The following is a 21,859-nucleotide window of genomic DNA, read 5'->3' on the forward strand; positions in this document are numbered from 1 at the left end:
GATAGCCCTGCCACAATAGAGGAGAGCCTACTGCATACCACCCAGAAGTTGGCACATTAACATTCTTCTGCAGGTGACTCATTGAACATAATGGTGCTGTGGTCATTATAACCCCCTGGGCCTGACTATGCCCTTCATTGAAGTAGGGCAGCCAGGAAGGAAAGAATGGGTAAGATAAATGTCAAAAAGCAATATAGTCTCTGAAGAATTCCTCTGAGGTATATCTGAAAGGAATTTATGTCATTAATCTTTGTTTTGTGGGGATGTTTTGTTTTTTTGGAAAGCTTGTGCAATCTGTACAACTGGCGTTACAAGAATCTGGGAAACTTGCCTCATGTGCAGCTCATGCCAGAGTTCAGAACAGCAAATGCTGGACTGCTCTATGACTTCCAGCTCATTAATGTGGAAGATTTCCATGGAGTAGGAGAGTCTGAACCTAATCCTTACTTTTACCAGGTAAGAAAAATGATTCAGTGTCATGAAACCATCATTATATTTTTTTACTAACTAGGCTTTATCAGTGTCTAAACCAGTGGGGATCAGAGTTAGGTGATTCTGAAATTACATTTATAGTCACTCTGCTCTATAAAACATATACATATATGCATGTATATATTATAAGATACATTCATATAACATGTGTGTGTGATGTATGTATATGCATATATAGATAGATGGAGAGAGAAGGAGAAGGTGGGACGACATACTATCTAGAGCAGTAATGTTGAACCTTTTGGAGACAGAGTGCCGTGCCCCTCCTCCAACCCAGTGCCCCTGGGCCCTCCCTCTCCCCCCTTACCACACACAGGGGAGGGAGGAAGTGTATCCATTGGACTGCTGAGTGGAGGGGCAAGGGATGTGGAAAAATGTCAGATGCAGTGGAGAGGGGAAAGGGAGCAGCTTTGCCCAAATCTCTCTGCTTTTCTAGTAACAAACTCTGGTGGGGGGAGAGGGTGGCCAACTTACCCGCAGAGAGCACTCTGCATGCCATCTTTGGCACTTGTGCCATAGGCTCACTGTCACTGGTCTAGAGGTTTAGAGTAAGGAAGTTGTCGGTTCAAGTCCCACCTGTGGCGATTAATAGCTATGTATGGACTAACCATGGACCATGGGCAAGTCACTTAAATTCTTTAAACTTATTTAATCATCCACAAAATATGGAGATAATGCAACTTTTTGCAAGCTTTAAAGCACCAGTGTGAATTTTGTGTATTTTCCCTCTCTGTCTTTGTCTTTCATATAAGTATATATTTCTGATAGAGAAGGTTGGAAGTATTAAAGAATAGTGAGTTTTAAGGGAGAAGAAAAGGTTTGAGAATCCTTTTTTGTAATACACACACATTCTCTCTCTCTCTCTCTCTCTCTCTCTCTCTCTCTACCTCTCTGCCTCTCTGCCTCTCTCTACCTCCCTTCTCCTCCTACCCCTCCCTCTCTATCTCTTTCTTTCTGTGTCTGACTGTCCCCCCCCTCGCCCAGCTCACAAATAAGCCTCTCATTTATTTCAATTCTTTGGCTCCCAGAATGATGTGGAAAATTTAATTTGCATTTTAAAATCTGAAAAAATACGTACTCAACTCTTAAGTAATATATTTTTAAAAGCAAATTACCCAGATTTACATATTCAAATAAAAATTTTTCTTCAGAATAGTCTCTGGATACCATATAGTTGTTTAACAGTGCTGTAATTATGTAAATATTTTTTGGGACTTTACTTTTGGAATTATCTTTTGGAACAGTTTGTGACCCTCACAAGAAAAATTATTTTCATTTGACAGCCACACCTCATTTTTGACCCAAAGCAATATTAGACCAATTTGATCACAGACCTGATTCATCAGCCTTGGTTCCAAGTGACTTTGGGTTGGTTTTAAAAATCTGCTTAGCCCTGAAAATTTGATAAGCTAAGATATTTTGAAGTACTACAGACTTTGAAGACAGCTCCAAAAAGGGACTTCCTGAAATGTTGGTTACCAGTAGTAGTAGTGCTAGAATAAGTATAGACATCTTAATATGACTACCTTGAGTGGGATACTATACATTTATTCTCAGGTGTTTGTTTTTTCATTTTGTCAACTGTTCCAAAACTGTAGAAGTTTTATAAATATTGTTTTCCATGTCAATTCCAGCTTGATCTTTTTTCCATTTGGAGTATCTTAATTTTTTTTTAAGCTTGGGTTCATGCTTATATGTTTGTCAGTTTTATGAAAAATTGAAAAAAAAAAAAGATGGACAAAGAGGGATGCTTTTTCCCTCATAATTTCTCATGTTTCTGTCATTTATTTATATATTTATATGTTTATTTGTGTGTTTATTTGAGCCCTTACCTTCCATCTTAGAATCAATACTGTGTATTGGTTCCAAGGCAGAAGAGTGGTAAAGACCAGACAATTGGGAGGGGGGTGGGTTAAGTGACTTGCCCCAGGGTCACACAACTGGAAAGTGTCTGAGACCAGATTTGACCCTAGGACCTCCCATTACTGGGCCTGGGTCTCAATCCACTGAGTCATCCAGCTGCCCCCTGTTTCTATAATTTTAAATTCAATGATGTCATATCTAACTTAATTTTAGTCATGAATTTATCTTCATTTTTTAAACATGTATGAGTTTTCCCACTTTTTTCCTAATTTCAAACAAGCTTTAGGCTTGAATCTATATCGAATTAGATGATAGTAAGTAGTATTGTGAATTGTTACTCATGCTACGGTAGATAATTCAGAACACAGAATATATTAGCTTTTGGTTGTGGTCTTTTCCCAACTAAACTTTTGAGCAGAATTTTTCATTAGCCACTGGCGTCATCTAGTGATAAGCCTATACCACCTTTTCAGGCAGCTGACAAAGATAGTAGCTCACATTTCACCATGTTAGCCAAAAGTAAGTAACTTAAAAGCAAACAAACAAAAAAAAATAAGGAAAAAAGAGAGTAACATGAAACATGGTTTTTCCCCTGCAAAAATTAATGAGTACCCCTAAGTCTCACACTGGGATTTCTCATTTTTACAACCTTAGATAAAAAATACTTTACCATACCCATAGTTTAATTGTAATGTATTTTACTATTAATCTCTCTGTTATTTAGTGTGATACCAAGGCCATTCAGTAGTTATTATTATACCTTCATTCTAATATTATACAAATCTTTATGAAAATTCAGATTTTTATATTCAGTTCCATTAAACAAATGTTAAGCAACTATTGTGTGTAAGAAACATCATTAAAATTTGATTAATACATGATGATGGGCACTCATGAAAATCACTTCATATAACAAGACTTTTAATATTTTATGGATAGTTGTGTTAGTACCTGTGCTGTCCATCTCTCATCCCTTCTGCTACATGACTGGCCTACCTTTTCTGGATATATTTGGCCTTGATTATATCCTTTACACCACTTGTTGCTTACAAATCATTTTTAGTAATATGCTTTGACTTACTTATATCTACCATTATGGCCACATGTTTTAAATTAGCAGGGGTCAGACTGGAAGATGTAAGGCCACATGGAAGGAACTAGAGATGTTTATCCTATAGTATAAAATACTTAGGCTATGATAAGAGCCTCTGACTATCCAAAGATCTGTTATGAGAATAGTGATTAAACTTGTTACACTTTGTCTCCAAAAGCAGATCTCTAAAAGTAGTTGGGACAGTAGTGGGGGAGGTGAAAGGAAGAATTTCAGGGGGTCAGAACTTGATGTGAAACATGGAAGAACTTCCTACTAATATAAGCTGTCCAAAAGTAGAAAAAAAACACTATTTGTATTCTCAAAACTTAACATTGCATTGCAAATAGTAAGTACTTAATAAATACTATTCTTCATTCATTCAGTCTGCCCTCTTGTTGAAAGTTTTTTAAGCAAGACTGAAAGACTGTTTGTTGGAGGTGCTGTAGCAGGCATCTGATCAATTATATATTGGACTAAATGATCTTTTTGAAAATATTGTAATGAGTGCTAAATTCGATGGCAGGGGACTAGCATTTGAATTAGCTCTATTCCTTACTTTCTGTGTGAATTTGAGTGGATCACATAATCTTTGTAGGCCTTATTTCTTCATCTTCATCAATGAGGGGTTAAACTAAATGATGCCAGAGTTTTCTTCAAGTTCAAAAATCTATGATCCAGTCATCCTTTGAGTAAGGTTATTCCTCAGTGTCACAAAAGGCTTCACTGGCCATTTGATTAACTTTCATTTCTTAACATCCTACTGAGCATATTATATGTAACTAGCTCATTCTTCCGAAAAGTTTAAAAATAAGAAAAAAACTAATTCATGACTGGATTTGTTTATTTTGCAGAACCTTGGGGAGGCTGAATATGTAGTAGCACTTTTTATGTACATGTGCCTACTTGGTTACCCTGCAGATAAGATCAGTATTCTAACAACATATAATGGACAGAAGCATCTCATTCGGGATATAATTAATCAGCGTTGTGGGAGCAACCCATTGATTGGAAGGCCAAATAAGGTATTTTTCCATTAAGAAAAGAAGAGCTATAACCATTATGTCAGGGAAATGTGTATATCTCTGGAGTGGATGGGAGAAATATTCAAAATTGTCACTTAACTAAGAATTAATTAATGTTTTTCTAGTTGGTTTCTTTTGCTATCGTTTTCTCTCCTTAGTCCTAATAATGAGTAAAACAGATTTACATTTATAAATTGCTTATTTGTAAATACCTTCCCCCAACTCACTACCAATAAGTAATGTCAATCAGTAATCAAATAAATAATCTTTTCATAGTTCTCATGTTTACATTACTAAAATGAAGATTTATTTTGGAGAATGTCAGTAACACTCGTTTCTTAATGTTTTGTAATTGGCGATGAACCAAAATTCTGTACTTATCTGTTTTGCAAGAAAATGATCCAATTTTATACTTTTTGGTCAAGTGTTTCACTCCCTGACAAAGATAAGAACAATGTAGGTTGAAGGAAAAGGGATATATAAAATACAGTATTATTAAGGAATTAATCTGATATGAGGATTTAGTAAGTAGACTATGTAGTTATTTCCATTTTCAAAGACAGATGTATTTATCAATTAATTAATCCATATCACATCCCTCGAAAGAAAGTTTTATTCTCACTTTATAGAAAGAAAAGTTCTAAATAGGTTAAGACCTACCATCCCATATAAATCACTACCAACGTATAGGATTTGATTTCTGACTTTCTGCTATTCAGTCTGACTTAGCTTGCTAAATAAAACATAATTCAGAGAACCATTTTGGTTAAATCTTCTATATCTGTACATTAATACTTCTAATATAATTATAGAAGGAAACTATAAATTATAAGGGTTTGGGTCACTCAGAAAATTTAGTGTGAAAATGATTGTTTAATTGTATGCTCATTTTGGAGTCTTCAAGGCATAATTAGGCTTAACTTTCTTATTTTAAAAAATGGGCAATATCTTAGTATTTGTAATGCTGCTCTTTAGTTATATATCCTAGCTGAAAATGATTTGGCTTTCAGATAACTCAGTGATGGCTTACTTTTCAAAATAAGAAGTGAATGAAGAAAAGCCAATAGTTTTAAAGATTGATAAATAAGTTCTATTCTCTGGACAGATGTGAATATGAATAGAATTGAGGGTGGTGATGAAAAGTTTTAAAAGTGTTAGTTTAATAGAGAAACAGTGGAAATGCTGTACTAAACATAAATATTTAGATTAGGATTAGCCATCTGGATTTGACTTGGACACTGATAGAAAACCAGTGAGTAGGCTCTTAGTTTGTAATATTGTTGAAGTGAGACATATTCATAATACTGTATATCTGGAATATTATTAATCAGCATTAATGCAGTAAAATCTTACCCCAGTCTTCCTTGGGTCTCAGATAGCCTAAAGTCAGTGTATTCCATTAGAATTAAAGTGATCAGACAAAACCCTCAGAAAGCAATAGAATAAGGATCAAGGCTTTCCTTAAGCATATGATGTGTCATTCTCCAAATTACAATGTTCCTTAGCTTCATTGATTCTGGCCATCCCAAGTCTTGATGAGAGTGTACAGAATATTTCTGTTGATCATATTTGCAGATGATCTGAAGAAGTTATTTTTATTATGATTTCAAAGAGTACATGTTGATTTCCCTTTTCTAGGTAACAACAGTTGACAGATTTCAAGGTCAGCAAAATGACTATATTCTGCTTTCTCTAGTTCGAACTAGAGCAGTAGGCCATCTGAGGTATGTAAGAAAATAAAATAATTAAAGCATTGAGTTCATATTTCTATTGCAATCATGCCTTTTTTTTTTTAAGTTTTCTAGTTGGATAATTTAATTGCTATACATTAAAAGATAAAAAAAGAGTATTAGAATTGTGTATTTAATTGTGATGACAAGTTTTGGTCCTAGTTATTGAAATGAATTAAAATACGATTCCTTATATGACTATTGGTTTGTAACCGCCCAATCTCTTGGTATTTTTTTTTTTAACCCTTAACTTCTGTGTATTGGCTCCAAGGCAGAAGAGTGGTAAGGATGGACAATGGGGGTCAAGTGACTTGCCCAGGGTCACACAGTTGGGAAGTGTCTGAGGTCAGATTTGAACCTAGGACCTTCCGTCTCTAGGCCTGGCTCTCAATCCACTGAGCTACCCAGCTGCCTCCAATCTCTTGGTATTTTAACGGTGCATCATTTAAAAATACATATGTAATTATGTCATAATATCCTTATTTGAAAGTTTGATAATAGTTCCAAAATTAAGGAGTTGAGTGATGGAAAAAAAAAATCTGTTTATGAAAGTTTTTAATTAAGTGTGTGAGCTATGGCTGGCCTTGGTTCCTGATTCCCCGCCCCCCCTCCCCCCCAGAATATTTCAGCGTCAGTGTTAAAGGATAAAGGAACCATTTGCCTTCCTAGGATTAAGAATTGTCAAAACAAACCATAATCTATTTTTATCATTTATTGTGATGTATTTATGTGTTAGAGATTTATGGGAATAGCATCTTCTTATTATGAGGCAGCAGTTTAGTATATATAAACCTCCATCTAAAATGACTTACCAGTAAAACTAAGAATTCTTTTTATTATTTTGTTTGATGGATAATGAAAGTCCATACTTAAAAATAAAATCAAGCTCCCATAGAGTTACCACGGTAGTCAAGATCTGTTTAGGGCTTAACCTAGTAATCAGGTCCCATTAGTCTGATAACATTTTATGTAAGGGTAGGTAAAAATGCTATGTTTCAAGAAATTGCTTCAAGTCCTTACTATTTTTAAACACAGGTTGTTTCTGCTTTTATTTTTTTATGAGGATATATCATTCAGGCTTTTCCATTCTGTGTGGGGGTGGGGGTGAGATAGGTAGGTAGGTAGGTAGTTCCTGCTTCAAGTAAAAGAGCTTGTTGACTAAAATCTTAATGGACAGATCTTTATAGTTTTCTATGCTGAGTTCTGTGAGGTTCTTCATGGAATAGTAACACAGAGCTAATAAGTGTTCAAGACCAGATTTGAACTGGGGAAGAGGAGTCTTGATGTCTCCAGACACAGCACTCTATCTCCTGTACCACCTAGCTACCTCTTAAATGGTCTGTGAATCTCTATTTGGACTCTTTCCTAACTTTCAGCTACCCTACCTTCTTCTTACATACTTTCCCATGTAAGGTACTAATTGGAACGATTGCTATAAAAGGCTTTTTTAAAAATATGACTTCAGTTTTTTCTTACATTAGTATGCCCTAAAACATAGTCTTAAATGGTGGACGACTGGGGCAGCTGGGTAGCTCAGTGGATTGAGAGCCAGGCCTAGAGACAGGAGGTCCTAGGTTCAAATATGGCCTTAGACACTTCCCAGCTGTGTGACCCTGGGCAAGTCACTTGACCCCCATTGCCCACCCTTACCACTCTTCTGCCTTGGAGCCAAAACACAGTATTGGCTCCAAGACAGAAGGTAAGGGTTATTAAAAAAAAAACACAATGATGGACGATTAATTAAAGAGTCTACTGAAATGTTCTTTTGAAAGACCAGCTTTCTCTTTTCCTTTTTGCTATAAAGGAAAATATTTCCTTTGTATAAAGGAAAATATAAGTTAAAATGGTATTCATTATTTTATTTATCTAATTGTCCCTGTTAGATTGGTCACTAAACTCCACCAACTTTCAAAAAAACTTTTTCGGTTTAGAAATTGAAAATGTAAGTTGAAAACCAAAGATAAAGAATTAGCTAGTCCCTGGGAAGAAATTAATGTTTGTAAATTTAATAAGTCTTTTATAGTCATGAATCAAATAATGTATTTTATGTCTAACTTTTTGATTTACAAGAAGGAAAAATACTATTTAGGTTATTATTATCAAAATTTTTTAAAATAAACCTCTGAAATAAAAAGAGGAGACCTATCTCATGCTTTCCCCATTCTTTGACCCTTGCCATGATATCATCTTCTTCACCTAGGGCACACTAAAGGGATGGCACCCTGCCTTTTGTACTAGTCTCTTTTCCAAAAACCTGTTCTAAGATTGGATGGTGCTCTTTGTGAGCCAGAGAAGTAGAGAACTCTGGCAGCTTTTCCAGCATCCATTGCTCAGGCCCTTAAATTCATTTGGAGGGACCAAACAGCTTTAAATAGAAGTAGTTGGCCCAGAGTAAAGCAGTGAGACTTTTGTGATGGCTCATGTATTGGAATCATACCAGGATTATGCTTTCTTGTTTGCCTCTTCTGTGGAGTTAAAGTGACTTTAATGATTTGTTTGAAGACTAGGAAAGTGGCCACTTTCTGGCTGTAGGATAGTGTCAGGTGGTTCCATATATATTCTGGCTAGCCTTTATCTTTAAGCAGTCCTTTTAGCATATATCCAAAACAGATACCTGTTTAATGCATATCTGTCTACGTGTTGTCTTAAGTCCCTCATTCCAAAATTGTGCGTGTCAGGGTAAATTGGTAAGTAGGGTTGCTATGGTGATTTTTAAATATTTGTTTGAATCATAATTGCCTAATCAGAGCTTCTTTTTCTTTCTCTTTCATTTTTTTAAAATTACCTTTCTTACCTAGTAAAGGTACTTAGAGGGAGGTAGAAAGAATGGTCATTCCAGACCAGTTATAAATTGTTGGAAGTTAAGGTTCTATTCTTTCCCTTCCAGATCTAAGCAATGCTTTAATTACAAAAGTGTATTAGGCAAAGGCTAGAATATGGAAAGTTAAGGTAGGATTTTCTATTTTTGTTCAACTGAGCATGTGGCCAAACACTTCTAGCTAAATAGGGGGTAATTGAGGACCTTGTTTCATACTCCTTTCTATCTGATATAGGCCACAAACAGAGACTTAACATTCTATGACATGAAGTTTTTACTAGCTTATACTATTTCCCTTATTACATTTAAATGAGAAATCTTGAGCCTCTATTTCTCATCTTTGCAGGGTAGTCAAAAATGGAGCCTCTATTTCTCATCTTTGCAGGGTAGTCAAAAATATAAGTAATCACAGAAAAGCAGTAGAAAAATGGACTTTGACCAAATACTTATATAATCCTAAAAGGCACAACTACAGAATCTGACTTAATTCACCATTTGAAAATGGAGGACCTATCAAAATTGTCCTTTGTTGAGACCAAAGTGATCTCTTTGAAGCAAAACAAATGTTTCTATAGTAGGGGACAACTATGGACTATGTGGATGAGTTTATTTAGACTGTATTTTGTTTTTCATTTTATAATGTATACATAATTCATAGATCTTCCAAAATGTATGTTTAGAACTTGAAATTATATCAGTGGTTGTTAAGGAAACAAGCTAAGCTGGGTCTACACACAGATGGGTCACAGCATGGCCAGACCTTTGAGTTGACCATTATGAATTGGCAGCATGTTTGAATCGAGTGATTCAATACGGATGGGACATTGCAAAACTAAATTGTATGGTTTTGCTATGATGCAGTCCAATTGCTTTGACTTTTATGTCAGTGAAATGATTTATTTCTCTTATTAAGCAGCCTGATTTATTCCCTAGAGATAGAAGTCAGTAGCAAAACTTGTCTTGCTTTAGTTCATGGTTTTATTAAAATATGGTTAACTGTGCAGCACTGTGACATATTTCCCTCATTAGAGTTCAGTGACTTAGGTTATAAGGAAGATTATAGGTGACATGTTAAAAAGACATGTGCAAGAATATAGCAATAATATTAAAGTGTATTCCTTCTTTTTTCCTTTTTCCAAAGGGATGTTCGTCGTTTAGTGGTGGCCATGTCAAGAGCCAGACTTGGGCTTTATATTTTTGCAAGAGTGTCTCTCTTCCAGAACTGCTTTGAACTAACTCCAGCTTTTAACCAACTCACAGCTCGCCCACTTCATTTACAGATAATTCCAACAGAGCATTTCCCTACCACCAGAAAGGTATATGGATTATTTAATTTCAGATTTAGGTTATTAAATAATCTAAGTAACATACATAAATTCTTCCCCACTTTTCCTGTTTTGAACATTATTTATTAAGGTGAATAAATATGCCTTGAGATGTCTAAAGAAATACAAGTCATCCCTCATTCTTGAAGACCTCATCATCTAGGGCAGTTGGCAAAATGTCTACTAATGGAACAGCAATTACATTTCCAAACATGAGTGCCATGTAAATGTAAATGTTTAGTATATGAATGTAGAGAAGAAAAAAGGAGGGAGGTGGATATAACAGATGTATAAATAAGATTTCCTATAAAGAAGTGGCTTTTGAGCTAGGGCAGAAATTATTTGAGGGGAGGTAGCTGGGTAGCTCAGTGGATTGAGAGCCAGGCCTAGAGACAGGAGATCCTTGGTTCAAATCTGGCCTCAGATAATTTCTAGCTGTGTGACCCTGGGCAAGTCACTTAACGCTCATTGCCTAGCCCTTACCACTCTTCTGCCTTGGAACCAATACACAGTATTGATTCTAAGATAGAAAGTAAGGATTTTTTTTGTTTGTTTGTTTTTTTAAACCCTTGTACTTTGGTGTATTTTCTCATAGGTGGAAGAGTGGTAAGGGTGGGCAATGGGGATCAAGTGACTTGCCCAGGGTCACACAGCTGGAAGTGGCTGAGGTTGGGTTTGAACCTAGGACCTCCTGTCTCTAGGCCTGACTCTCACTCCACTGAGCTACCCAGCTGCCCCCGGAAAGTAAGGTTTTAAAAAAAAAAGAAGAAAGAAAGAAAGAAATTATTGGAGGGCATTCCTGATGAGGAATGAGAATATACAAAAAAAGACATTTATTCTACATTCAGTTGCACAAGAGGGAAGAGATGAATAAATGGTACAGTCTATTTGTTCTTCAGGTTTGAATTATATTTTTGTAATTATATTGGTATGATCCTTTTGTTTTTTAATTGCCTATTTTGAAGGCTGCCTGAAGCAAAGCACCTAGTAAATAACTTTCATGCTCTTTGCACATGAGATATTATGCCCAAAGCAGAAAATGATCTTCAGTCAAAAGAATGCCTACTAATGTGCTGAATAACCATATACCCTTGGCGATTCTGAGAAATGTCGTTGAATCTGATAAATACTCCCATTTTAACATGCTCTGAATTATTTATAAATTGTTTTTGTTACATTCATAGTGCTTGTTTTCTTTGAACGTGTGATAGTCCACATAAGCCATAGAATTAGAATTGAGAGGGACCTCAGAGGTCACATAGTCCATCTTGAACTTGCCAGACTTTGAATGCTAATACTGCTTCAATCTAGTCTCATAAAATATGTTTTCTTTCTCTGATTTGATTTTATCTGTATGTTTTTCTTCATATTGCATACAATGCATGGGAGGTGGTTCCTATGATCATCATTCTAAAATGATAGAATTGATTAGATCTTATTAGTGAATCTTTATAGAAAAGTGGAGGGTATGGATAGAGTTTTGTCTGGTATGATTTAAGTCAGAGATGTCAAACACACAGCTCATGGGCTACATGTGACCCACCACATTCTTGAGCATGGCCTGAACTGGATTAAAGTATTAGGATATATTTAACAAAATGAACAAAAGTACAATAAAACATAGATAATAATATATTTTAAAACTAAGTCAATAATGTGACCAGCACAGATTAGTGGCCCCCATTTCTATTTAAGCATGACCCCACTGGTTTAGAAAGAGCTTTTATGAATTTCTCTGCTCCTTTTTTGTTTCTCTCTCTTTTGTCCCAAGTTAAATTGGAATAATTTTGTTTGAATAGATATTATAATACCTGTTTTAAACTTATGGTGATTTTGTTTCATGGATGAAACAAAAAAAATTGATTCTCAGTGTTTCAAGAATGTTAAAAGCCATTGGGCAGTTTTCTTTGGAACTTTTGCTAATTTAAAATTTTAGTTACGACCTATAAGATGTTTTGTGGATATGCTGATCTCTTTCCTTTGACCTTTTTTCCTCATATCCCCTTCTGAATTTTCACACATTATGGGTAAAGGGGCATTATTGTACTCATTTTATTGCTTCTCTGTCATTAACATTCCTTTTTCTTCCCTTTCTAGAATGGAGAGAAGCCATCTCACCCTGTGCAGATGATAAAAAATATGCCTCAGATGGCAAACTTTGTGTACAACATGTACATGCTTATGATCCAGAGTACACATCATTATAATCAGGTAAGGTAACTGAAGCCTGCTTTTCTTTAGAGAAAAGAGTATTCTTTAAGGCAGAGTAAATTTCTATAGTCTGTGGTACTTGATCCTTTCACAGGAAAGAACTAAATTCACACAGGCTAGTATTGGTTTTTAATTCTGTTCCTTCTAGGATTTCCTACTAAAAAAGGTTCAATGAAATGATAGGTTACATATTTACAAGTAAGACATTTACAATAATAGATACCTCTAGGTATCTTGAAGAGAGGATACTTTATAATGCTTCCTTTAAGTATAAGAATACATTCTCTAGAAGAACAGATTTTTCTAAATTATTTATAATAATTTTAATGCCCTTAATAAAATTTAGTGCCATTCTGAATTCACTATTTGTGATCAAAGAATTTTTCAAAGTATTATTGTATCTCTACCCCATGGGCAGACTTTGTGGGGCATAAATGAATGGAGAGCAGACCTTAGGGCCAAGGAGACTTGGATCAAAGTCTCACCTCTCACTGACCAGGCAAGCCAACTTATGCCTCAGTGCCTAGGTAACTCTAAAACTAGGAAATTTCAAAAATAGTTGCTGTTCTGTGGTGGGAGGGAAAGTTTTGTTACTGAAAGTTCTATATGCCAATGAAATCATGGGTTTGGACTCCTCCTACCCTCTCCATGTTTATGACACATTAGCAGAATTTAACACAATGATACCTGACTCATTATATAGCACTTTAGGGTTTGCATAGTTTGCAAAGCACATATCTGCAGCTCTGGAGATAGTGGCATGATGTAGTATACATATACATATACATATACATATACATATACATATACATATACATATACATATACATATAGTGGCCTCAGCATCAGGAAGACTTGGTTCAAGTTTAGGTTCCAATCATTAACTGACTGTAACCCAACCAGTTAGTGCCCAAGTTGAGGTCTACAAATCGCTAAACTGTTGATGATTCCCATTGGTAGGGGGGAATGTCTTCTCAGAGCTCTCTGCACTGATGAAATCATGAGTAATACAAATAGGATCAAGGAGGACTAAGAGCTGAAGGGACCCCCAGGGACTTCTAGTTTTACGAGAGAAAACAGGCCCAGGGAAGTTAAATAACTTCCCCAAGGTTTCACAGGAAGTGGCAGACCTGAGGTTTTAACTTAGATCCTCTGATTCTAGAACCAGTAAGTGCTCTTTCTAGTTCTCTTTTCTGAGCTTCTATTGCCTGTGCTTACCATTCCCCCTCCCCCCAGGCTCCCCAAAAAAGCTTTGAGGAAATGCCTTTGTAAAAGTTGAAGTATAATATTAGTTGTGTTTTCACAGATATGCAAAAAAAAAAAAAAAAAAGCAGAATTGCTTGCATGAGGACTGGACCAAGTTTTTAAAAAATAGGCAACAACCTTTTAAATAAACAAACTCAACTTTGTACTCTCTCTCAAGATAGCTTCAGGATTATTTCTTAGGGAGTAGATTTTTCCCAGGAAGCAAATGTGGCTATATAGAACAGATCTAAAAAAACAAATATTTGCTGAAGGATTTTAGAAGTACTGTTATGGAAATTTCATGCCTTTTGGAATATTTGAGGATGAGATTTACAAAAGCAGGCACTATTGGCCCTAGTAGGGGTAACGCCATTCTTGGGTATTCCCAGCCAGTGTTCATCAGTGACTCAGCTCACTTTTCAGTACTTCAGTTTTGATGTCCTTAAAAAAGAAGCCATTCCCGCTGTAAAAATTAATTAGGAACAATATTCAAATAAAATTATTTTCTTCTAGGCCAAGTTGTATACAACATATCACTGATTATAGGTTTTTAACTTGATATGTATGAATTCATGGTACCCAGTCCTTTATTGTCACTTAGCTGTTTATTATTGTCAAGGCCTCCCCATAGTCATTATTTAAATTGAAAAGGACAATCCACATAGCCACATTCTGTTGAAAACCACAGAGAAATGGCTATTTTATTGATTATAAAGCAAGGGTTCTTAAGTTTTTCTGTGTTGTGAACCCCTTTGGCACTGATGAACCCTTTAAGGAAATGCTACATTCCAGTGAGATATTTGCAAAATAAAGTTGTAATACTTTTCCTATCTAAAATCATAAACCCTTTGAAATCTGTCCTTGGATGTTCTTGGATTTCGAGATTAAGAACCCCTAATGTAAAAGGAAATACTTTGGAATGGTGGGAGTCAGTCTAGAGCCTCTGTAAGGAAATGGGCTATTAGAAATGACAAAGCATTTGGACTTCATAATGTCTATATGAAAAAGCTGCTCTTATTCCTGCTATCTCTTTGTCCTTCTTTCCTCTTCCCATCCTCTAATGAGGTTAACCATTGTGGTTTACAAAATGTTTTCCTCACTTCTGAGCTCAGGTAGTCTTCCTGTCTTACAAATGAAGAAACTGAGGTGAAGTGCTTGCTTGTGGCTTAACAGCTAAGTGTCAGAGCTAAGATCCAAACTTTAGTGTCCTGACTCTGAAGTCCAGTGCTCTTTCTATAATTAATGCTACCTCCTTTCTTATTGCTTCAGTTCAGCAAATATTAGGCTACGGCAGGTGTAAAGATTAAAATTAATATCCAGTAACTATTAATAATCACTTGAAGTAGAAGAAATAAAAAGAACAAAAGTAAAACTTCAAGTAAAAAACACCTGAGTAAAATTCTCCTGCCTCTCACCTCACCCCACCTCCACAGTCGCATTCCAGGAAAAGAGAAAGGGCAGAGGTACACTCACAACTTTATCTCCAAAACGTAAGGACGTAACGTGAGAATGAAGATGGGAAGCTGGGAAAGAGAGTTCTGGGGAGCAAAACTCTTAATTATACACAGGCATTTCCTTTAATAAAGATCAAGTCTTGTCTTCACATACTTCACAAAACCAGTGACCTGGGTTTGAATCCTGATTCTGCCTCTTCCTATCCATGTGACCTTGGATAAATCATTTCACCCCTCCAAGCCTCAGTTTCCTCACATGTAAAATAAGAGTTAGATTTGTTGACTTCTAAGGACTATCTAGCTCAAAATCTAGTATCCTATGTATGATTCTGATATTTGGAATCAGAGAAGCCTAGATACTTGGCACCAGAAAAGGTCTGAAATAAAGAGGATTAGTAATCAGAGAAGAAAATGTGACAGTGGAGACTAAGGTATGTAAAGAATAATTTTCTTTTTTAAATTTGAAGACATGCTGAAATATTTTCTTCTTTCTCAGGCTTTGTTACCTCCACCAGCTATGGTAGAAGAAAATGAAACAGTTCAAAGTACAGAAACAGAAATGGAAACTGAATTTGAACCTATCCATCCACCATCAGAGGTTGCCCCTCTAATGGCTGAGGCTATTCCCACAATGACAGAAGTTACTTCCACATCAGAGACCACCACAGCAACATCAGAGGCTACCCCAACAACATCAGAGGGCATAAAGACAGATTCCAAACCTAATCCAGGAGAGGTTTCATCCCTTTTGGCAGAAGTCACACCCCCACAAGCAGAGAATAATCAGTAAACCTGACGTCCACATTTGAAGGGAACACTTATTCATTGCTGAGTATAGTGTTATTTTCTGCTTCCATGTTTGCCCTACTACTTTGAGAAGACTGATTTAATATTGAATTTCTATTATTGCTACTTGCTGGTGTATATAGTTTTTTGTTTGTTTTTTACTATTCCTAATGTTAGGATCCATTAAAAAATCATTTTGCAGTCTTGTTTCACTTCTTAAGTCGCACTAAGGGTAACTCAAACTAACAATCTAAGGTAGAAACACATTGAAAATAACAAAAAAAAACAAGTTTGTATCAATGTGGGAGAAATTTTTCTCTTCCCAAGACTCCAATGAATCTGGGACCTCATTTGGTTTGGAATTTCCAAAGATGCAGATTATAACTCCTCACTGTCCATCTGAACTGTCTGTCTCAAATATACATAAAATATATATATAATGGACCAACTCTATATCTTGTTCATTCACGTGTATGTTAAAATCTGGGCACTAGACAATTTTCATCTACTTGGCTTTGCTTGTGTTGATAGACACATACACTTTTACTATATAAATCCCTTCCCAGAGGCTTAGTAGAGTTCTAGAATCCAACACCAGACAAGTACAATATCATCCATAAACGGAAGCATTTGGAGGCCCTCCCTATCCAAAGAAGGAGTTCCTCTGAACTAGAGTGTCTACTGGACCTCCTCCATCCCAATGGCAAATACCTTTGGCAAGCAAACATTTCTTTATTTCATGACTTACCTGATGTTATTAACAGAGACTCATTTAACAGGATTTTTTTCTGTTATGTATTCTATGGAGTCTTGAATGGTTGTGCTGTATGACAAAAGGATCTATAAGTAAATGTTTTATTATCCTGAATTGGAGGCCTTTATCAAGTTTATAGTAAGCATAATGGGATCTAATATTCTTTACATCTTTTAGTTAATTTTGAAATTATTATTTATATTATATATTATATGTATATATATATTATAGAAAGATATGGTCCATTGTTCAATATTTCTGGCAGAAGCTTTCTTGTTCCCTACTGATGCCCTCCAAAATGGTTGCATCAGTGTACAATTCTCTCAGCAGTCTAAGGTATCATTTTCATCACATCACCTTTCCCCTTCATTATGTCTAGAATAGTCACTTTGATTTTTACCTACTCAAATTCTACCTAGCCTTCAGGTTCTATCTTAAGCCCTTCCACTCCTATAAAGACTTTTAAACTATCTTGCCCACATGAATCTCCTTTTTCTTACTTTTTCAAAAACTCATCTTTATCATATTTTTAATACTTTGATTATATGTTTCCTCATATTTTTTAAGATTTCCCTGATATATAACTCAAATCTTCATGGAAAATGTATGAGAAGAAGGATGTGGTCCAGCTGTACAGGGTGTCCCAAACGTCATAGTGCAGTTTTAAGTTAATTAAAATGTTAGGATTCCAAGTGCTCAGCAAATACTTAGAATTTAGTTGGTGGATTAGGAAAGAGCTAACTCTCCTCCAGGTGCAGCCAGGTGGCACAGTTAATACAGCACTGGTCTTGGAATCAGGGAGATGTTCATGATTTCAAATCCAGCCTCAGACACTTAGTAGTGTGAGTCTGGATAAGTCATTTAACTGTTTACCTCAGTTTCCTCATCTGGAAATGAACTGGAGAAGGAAATGACAAAGCACTCCAGTATTTGCCAAGAGAATCCCAAATGGGATCATGAAAAATTAGACACAATTGAAATAACTCAACAATCAACAACTATCCTACAAGGATTTTAGTGCCTACCAGAGATTTGTTTAGGAGACTAGGTGGATAGAGGGCTTGAAATCTAGAAGAACTGAATCAAATCCTTCCTCAGGCACTCATGAGCAGTGCAACCGTAGTCAGGGGTACAACTAAGAGTCAGAGATGAGGCTTGAACCCTGGTCATCCTGACTCCAAGTCTGTCTCTCTACTGGCTTCAACACCTTCCTCACATTACATAGATTACATTACCAGGCCAGCATTTCTTCCCAGTTACAACATGTGCTAAAATGAGAGGCTCAGATAAGTAGCTTAAAATGTAAACCCATCTAAGATTTGGTCATGTTGGCTTTTCATGTTTACATTTCTCAATTAGTTTAAAGGAAAGTTATCACAGGCAGGGAAAGTTGACTTAATGGGAAGATGAGAAATTGAGGTGACAGAATGATGAGATAAGTGAAATACTGAGAAACTTACAAAGGATAAATCTAAGGTCTGGAGGGTATGTGGGAGGGAGCTTTTCCTATCAGGATTGAACTGGTTAGTCTGTTACATAATTTCACCGATTACAAGAATTTGAAAGCAGGTGTTTGAGCATCTACGTGAGGCAGAGGCCCAGCAAAATGATTTTCATTGGTCAGAAGAGTATCTGGATAGACAAAGTTGAAAAGCAGCTTTAAAGTAATACTGTTTTTCCTGGAAAAAAGATTGATTTTTCTGTCTGCCCTCAATGGATAGGGATCATGATACCTGCAACCAAAACAAGGAAACCAGTAATCTTCTTAATTAAATAAGCCTTTTTTTTCTTCAGCAATACAGATTACTGTTTAGCTGATCTAAGATCTTTCCACATCTTTCACTGATTTACAGAGTTATTGATTTTTTGTTAAAGTAATGTTGGCTGAGTTATTTTTAAATTGTTACTAGAAGGACCAATGGGGCTTGTTGGACTATATAAGGAATTCAATTTCAATTAAAGAGCCATGTTCAATCAAATTAAATAGTACAGGGCCTGCAGCCAATGTGGAGCAAATTCAGATGAGGATTGGTACAGTTTCCCAAGGCATTTTCCAAGCATATTTGTAAACATCGTGAGGTTTTTTTAGAATTAAAAAATGCATTTATAAAAATATATTCATTTTTGCAAGCTCAGCCAATTGAGAAATTTGTGTTCATGTTCAAAGGGCATATTTTCCACCTCTTCCAAATAGATTATTTTGTATCACCCTCAGTGCCTTATCCATGGGCCAAACTTAAGCTATTAGTTAAAATTGGATGACATAGCCTTGAGCAATTAAGGAATATTGATGAGATGAGAAGTTAGCACTTCTAAAAACTCTCTCTTTAAAAGTGTCTATTAGGAAGATTCTTAAGTTAAGATGAAAGAAGATGCAAACTGAATGAGATTCACAGATTTCAAAAGAATGGCCTGAATGCTTTCGTGTTCTAAGAGCTCAGTATTCTGTGGATTCATTATCTCTCTGATTTGCTTACTTCCTTTGTGGACCAAACCTGATTCAGGCCATTCAGATGGGTTGGGTTCAGAATTGGAGTGAAACAAGGCACTCTAAGCAAAAGGAAGTTTACTTAGCCATATTATGGAAAGGATATTCAGTTAGTTCAGATAGATGCATCTCCCCTTCCTGTCATATAGAAACACATCCCATCCAAAGGCTGTCTTGACTTGTAAGGATTCTGTCAAATCTAAATGGCAGTGGCTGGCATTTTTATATGCCAGAAACAACTCTACTTTTAAGGAAAAACTAGCCCAGCCCACGTGGCTATTATTTTCTATTTATCTTGTATGTAGTTTGCTTTATATGTAGTTGTTTGCATGTTGTCTCCCATGCTAGATTGTAAGCTCCTTGAGGGCAGGAGTGCATGTATGGGTTTGGAACTAAATGACAAATTGACTATCTGGCATTTAACTAAAAGAAGTTTCCTTAGTCACAAAATATAAAGGAGTTTCCTCTAGGACAGTGATTCTCAAAGTGGGCACCACCGCCCCCTGGTGGGTGCTGCAGCGATCCAGGGGACGGTGATGGCCACAGGTGAATTTATCTTTCCTAGTAATTGCTATTAAAATTAAAAAAAAAATTAATTTCCAGGGGGCTAAGTAATATTTTTTCTGGAAAGGGGGCAGTAGGCCAAAAAAGTTTGGGAATCACTGCTCTAGGATATGGTGCTGGTTCAGATAGATGCAACTCCTCCCTCCCATATAGAAACACATCTGGTCAGAAGGGTAAATTGACTCATCAAGAGACATCTGAACTTTTTATTCCTCAAAATGACAGAGAAGTTGCATCATTAGCTTAGGGTCCTCTGAATCTGTCAAATCTCAGTAACAGCTCTTAATAGATGTTACTTCTACATTATTTCACCAATGCCAATTTTAATCCCATGCATTCTCATCTTTTGCTTTCTTTGTCCATGTTTTCCTACAAATTCTCCATGAAAACTACCCAGGATTCTGAGGCCAGCCTCCTACCCAATGCACAACACTGCTTGTCTATAGCTAATCCTATTTGCAAAATGTTCTCTGTATTTGTCTTTTCCCTGTCTTTCTCATTGCTATCATTCTAACCCCAGGCCTCATCACTTTATATCCTTGTCCTCTTGAGAGAGGATTTTGCTAAATAATTGGGCTCAAAAGCTTTAGAACACGTAGCTTACCTTTCAAAATGATCCAACCTGTTGAACCAGGACCTATGTCCACCTTCCAAACAATCACTTCACAGGAATATATAAGAGGAAAATAAGACACCTATTTTCTTTATCCAGTTTTGTTACTTTTTTTGTAGGGGATAGGGTGTTAACAGTCTTTTTTTTTTTTTTTTTTTTTTTTTTTTTGTCTCCTGGTACGCTTTTGCATTATCTTACCTTTATATATGTAAAGATGACCTGGCCAGTATTTTCTTTCTTCTAAGCCCATTTAAAACTTCATTGCAACAATTGCATTTTAAAACAGCATGGTAGAATGGATGGAGCATTGAAATTAGTGTTGGAAAAACCTGGGCTCAACTCTTTCCTCAGACACTTATTATTAGTTCAATGATTCTAGGCAAGTTTTTTAATCTTTGTGGCCCATAGTTTTCTTTTAAGTAATCTGAAGAGGGTGGACTTGATAGCCTTGAAAGACCCTTTCAGATCTAAATCTATGATCTTATGATTCTCCTTGGAAGGCAATGTGTCAACATTATCTTTTTAAAAGTAACATTTAATGATATAAATTAGAGGATCAAGGAAGAAATTATCTTTAATATTCATGGATTGAGGAAGAAAGCATGACTAATGCAATAAAGAGACAGACAAAATGGACGATTTTGATTTTTTAAAATTTTCTAAATTTTTTGCACAAATTTAACATAGTTAAAATTAGAAGGGAAATAAAAATGGAGAACAAAAAATCTTTGCAGCAAATTTCTTCGATGAAGGTCATATGCATTATAAATAAGGAACCAATACAAATTTACAAGAATAGGAGCCATTCCCCAATAGACAAATTGTTGAAAGATAAATATATGTAGACAGTTTTCAAAGAAAGAAAATCCCTAAGCAATTCATGACCAAAAATGTCCTAAATCACTAATAATTAGAGAAATGCAAATTAAAGCTACTTTGAGTTCTATCTTATGCTCATCAGACTGGTAAAGATGACAAAAGAATAAAGTGACAAATATTGGAATGGCTTTAGGAAACCAGGCACACTCATGTAGAGCTGTGAATTGTTCCTGCCATTCCAAAAAACAATTTGGAACTATATCCCAAAAGTTACTAAATTGTGGGCCTTTAAATTGCCTATACCAGACCTACAACTCAAAGAAGTTGAAGAAAGAGGTAAAGAATCCATATGTACAAAAAATTTTAGAATAATTCTTTGTGTGGTAGCCAAAAGTTTGAAACTAAGGGAATGTCCCATTGGGAAATGACTATTATTTGTTAATATACTGGGTAAATATGCCATTTCTGGTATATTGGTACAATGGAATATAATTATGCTATAACACACGATTAAATAGATAAAATTTCACAGAAAACTGGGCAGACATGTATGAACAAAGTGAAATGAGCAGAATTAGAATA

The 21,859-nt window shown here is 35.7% G+C and overlaps 1 protein-coding gene across 1 annotated transcript in view; it reads left to right on the forward strand.

Moving 5' to 3' along the window:
- AQR (aquarius intron-binding spliceosomal factor) overlaps positions 1-16,240 on the forward strand; it is a 110,568-nt gene extending 94,328 nt beyond the window's left edge. Inside the window, exons 30-35 of the mRNA XM_044665141.1 lie at positions 285-456; positions 4,300-4,470; positions 6,109-6,194; positions 10,160-10,334; positions 12,441-12,554; positions 15,750-16,240. Of these exons, the coding sequence (XP_044521076.1) occupies positions 285-456; positions 4,300-4,470; positions 6,109-6,194; positions 10,160-10,334; positions 12,441-12,554; positions 15,750-16,043 (1,012 nt within the window). The 3' untranslated portion in view covers positions 16,044-16,240. The remainder of the gene's footprint in view (positions 1-284; positions 457-4,299; positions 4,471-6,108; positions 6,195-10,159; positions 10,335-12,440; positions 12,555-15,749) is intronic.
- The last annotated feature ends 5,619 nt before the right edge of the window (positions 16,241-21,859 follow it).

This window comes from Gracilinanus agilis, chromosome 2 (assembly GCF_016433145.1).
Source record: "Gracilinanus agilis isolate LMUSP501 chromosome 2, AgileGrace, whole genome shotgun sequence".
Classification (NCBI taxonomy): domain Eukaryota; kingdom Metazoa; phylum Chordata; class Mammalia; order Didelphimorphia; family Didelphidae; genus Gracilinanus; species Gracilinanus agilis.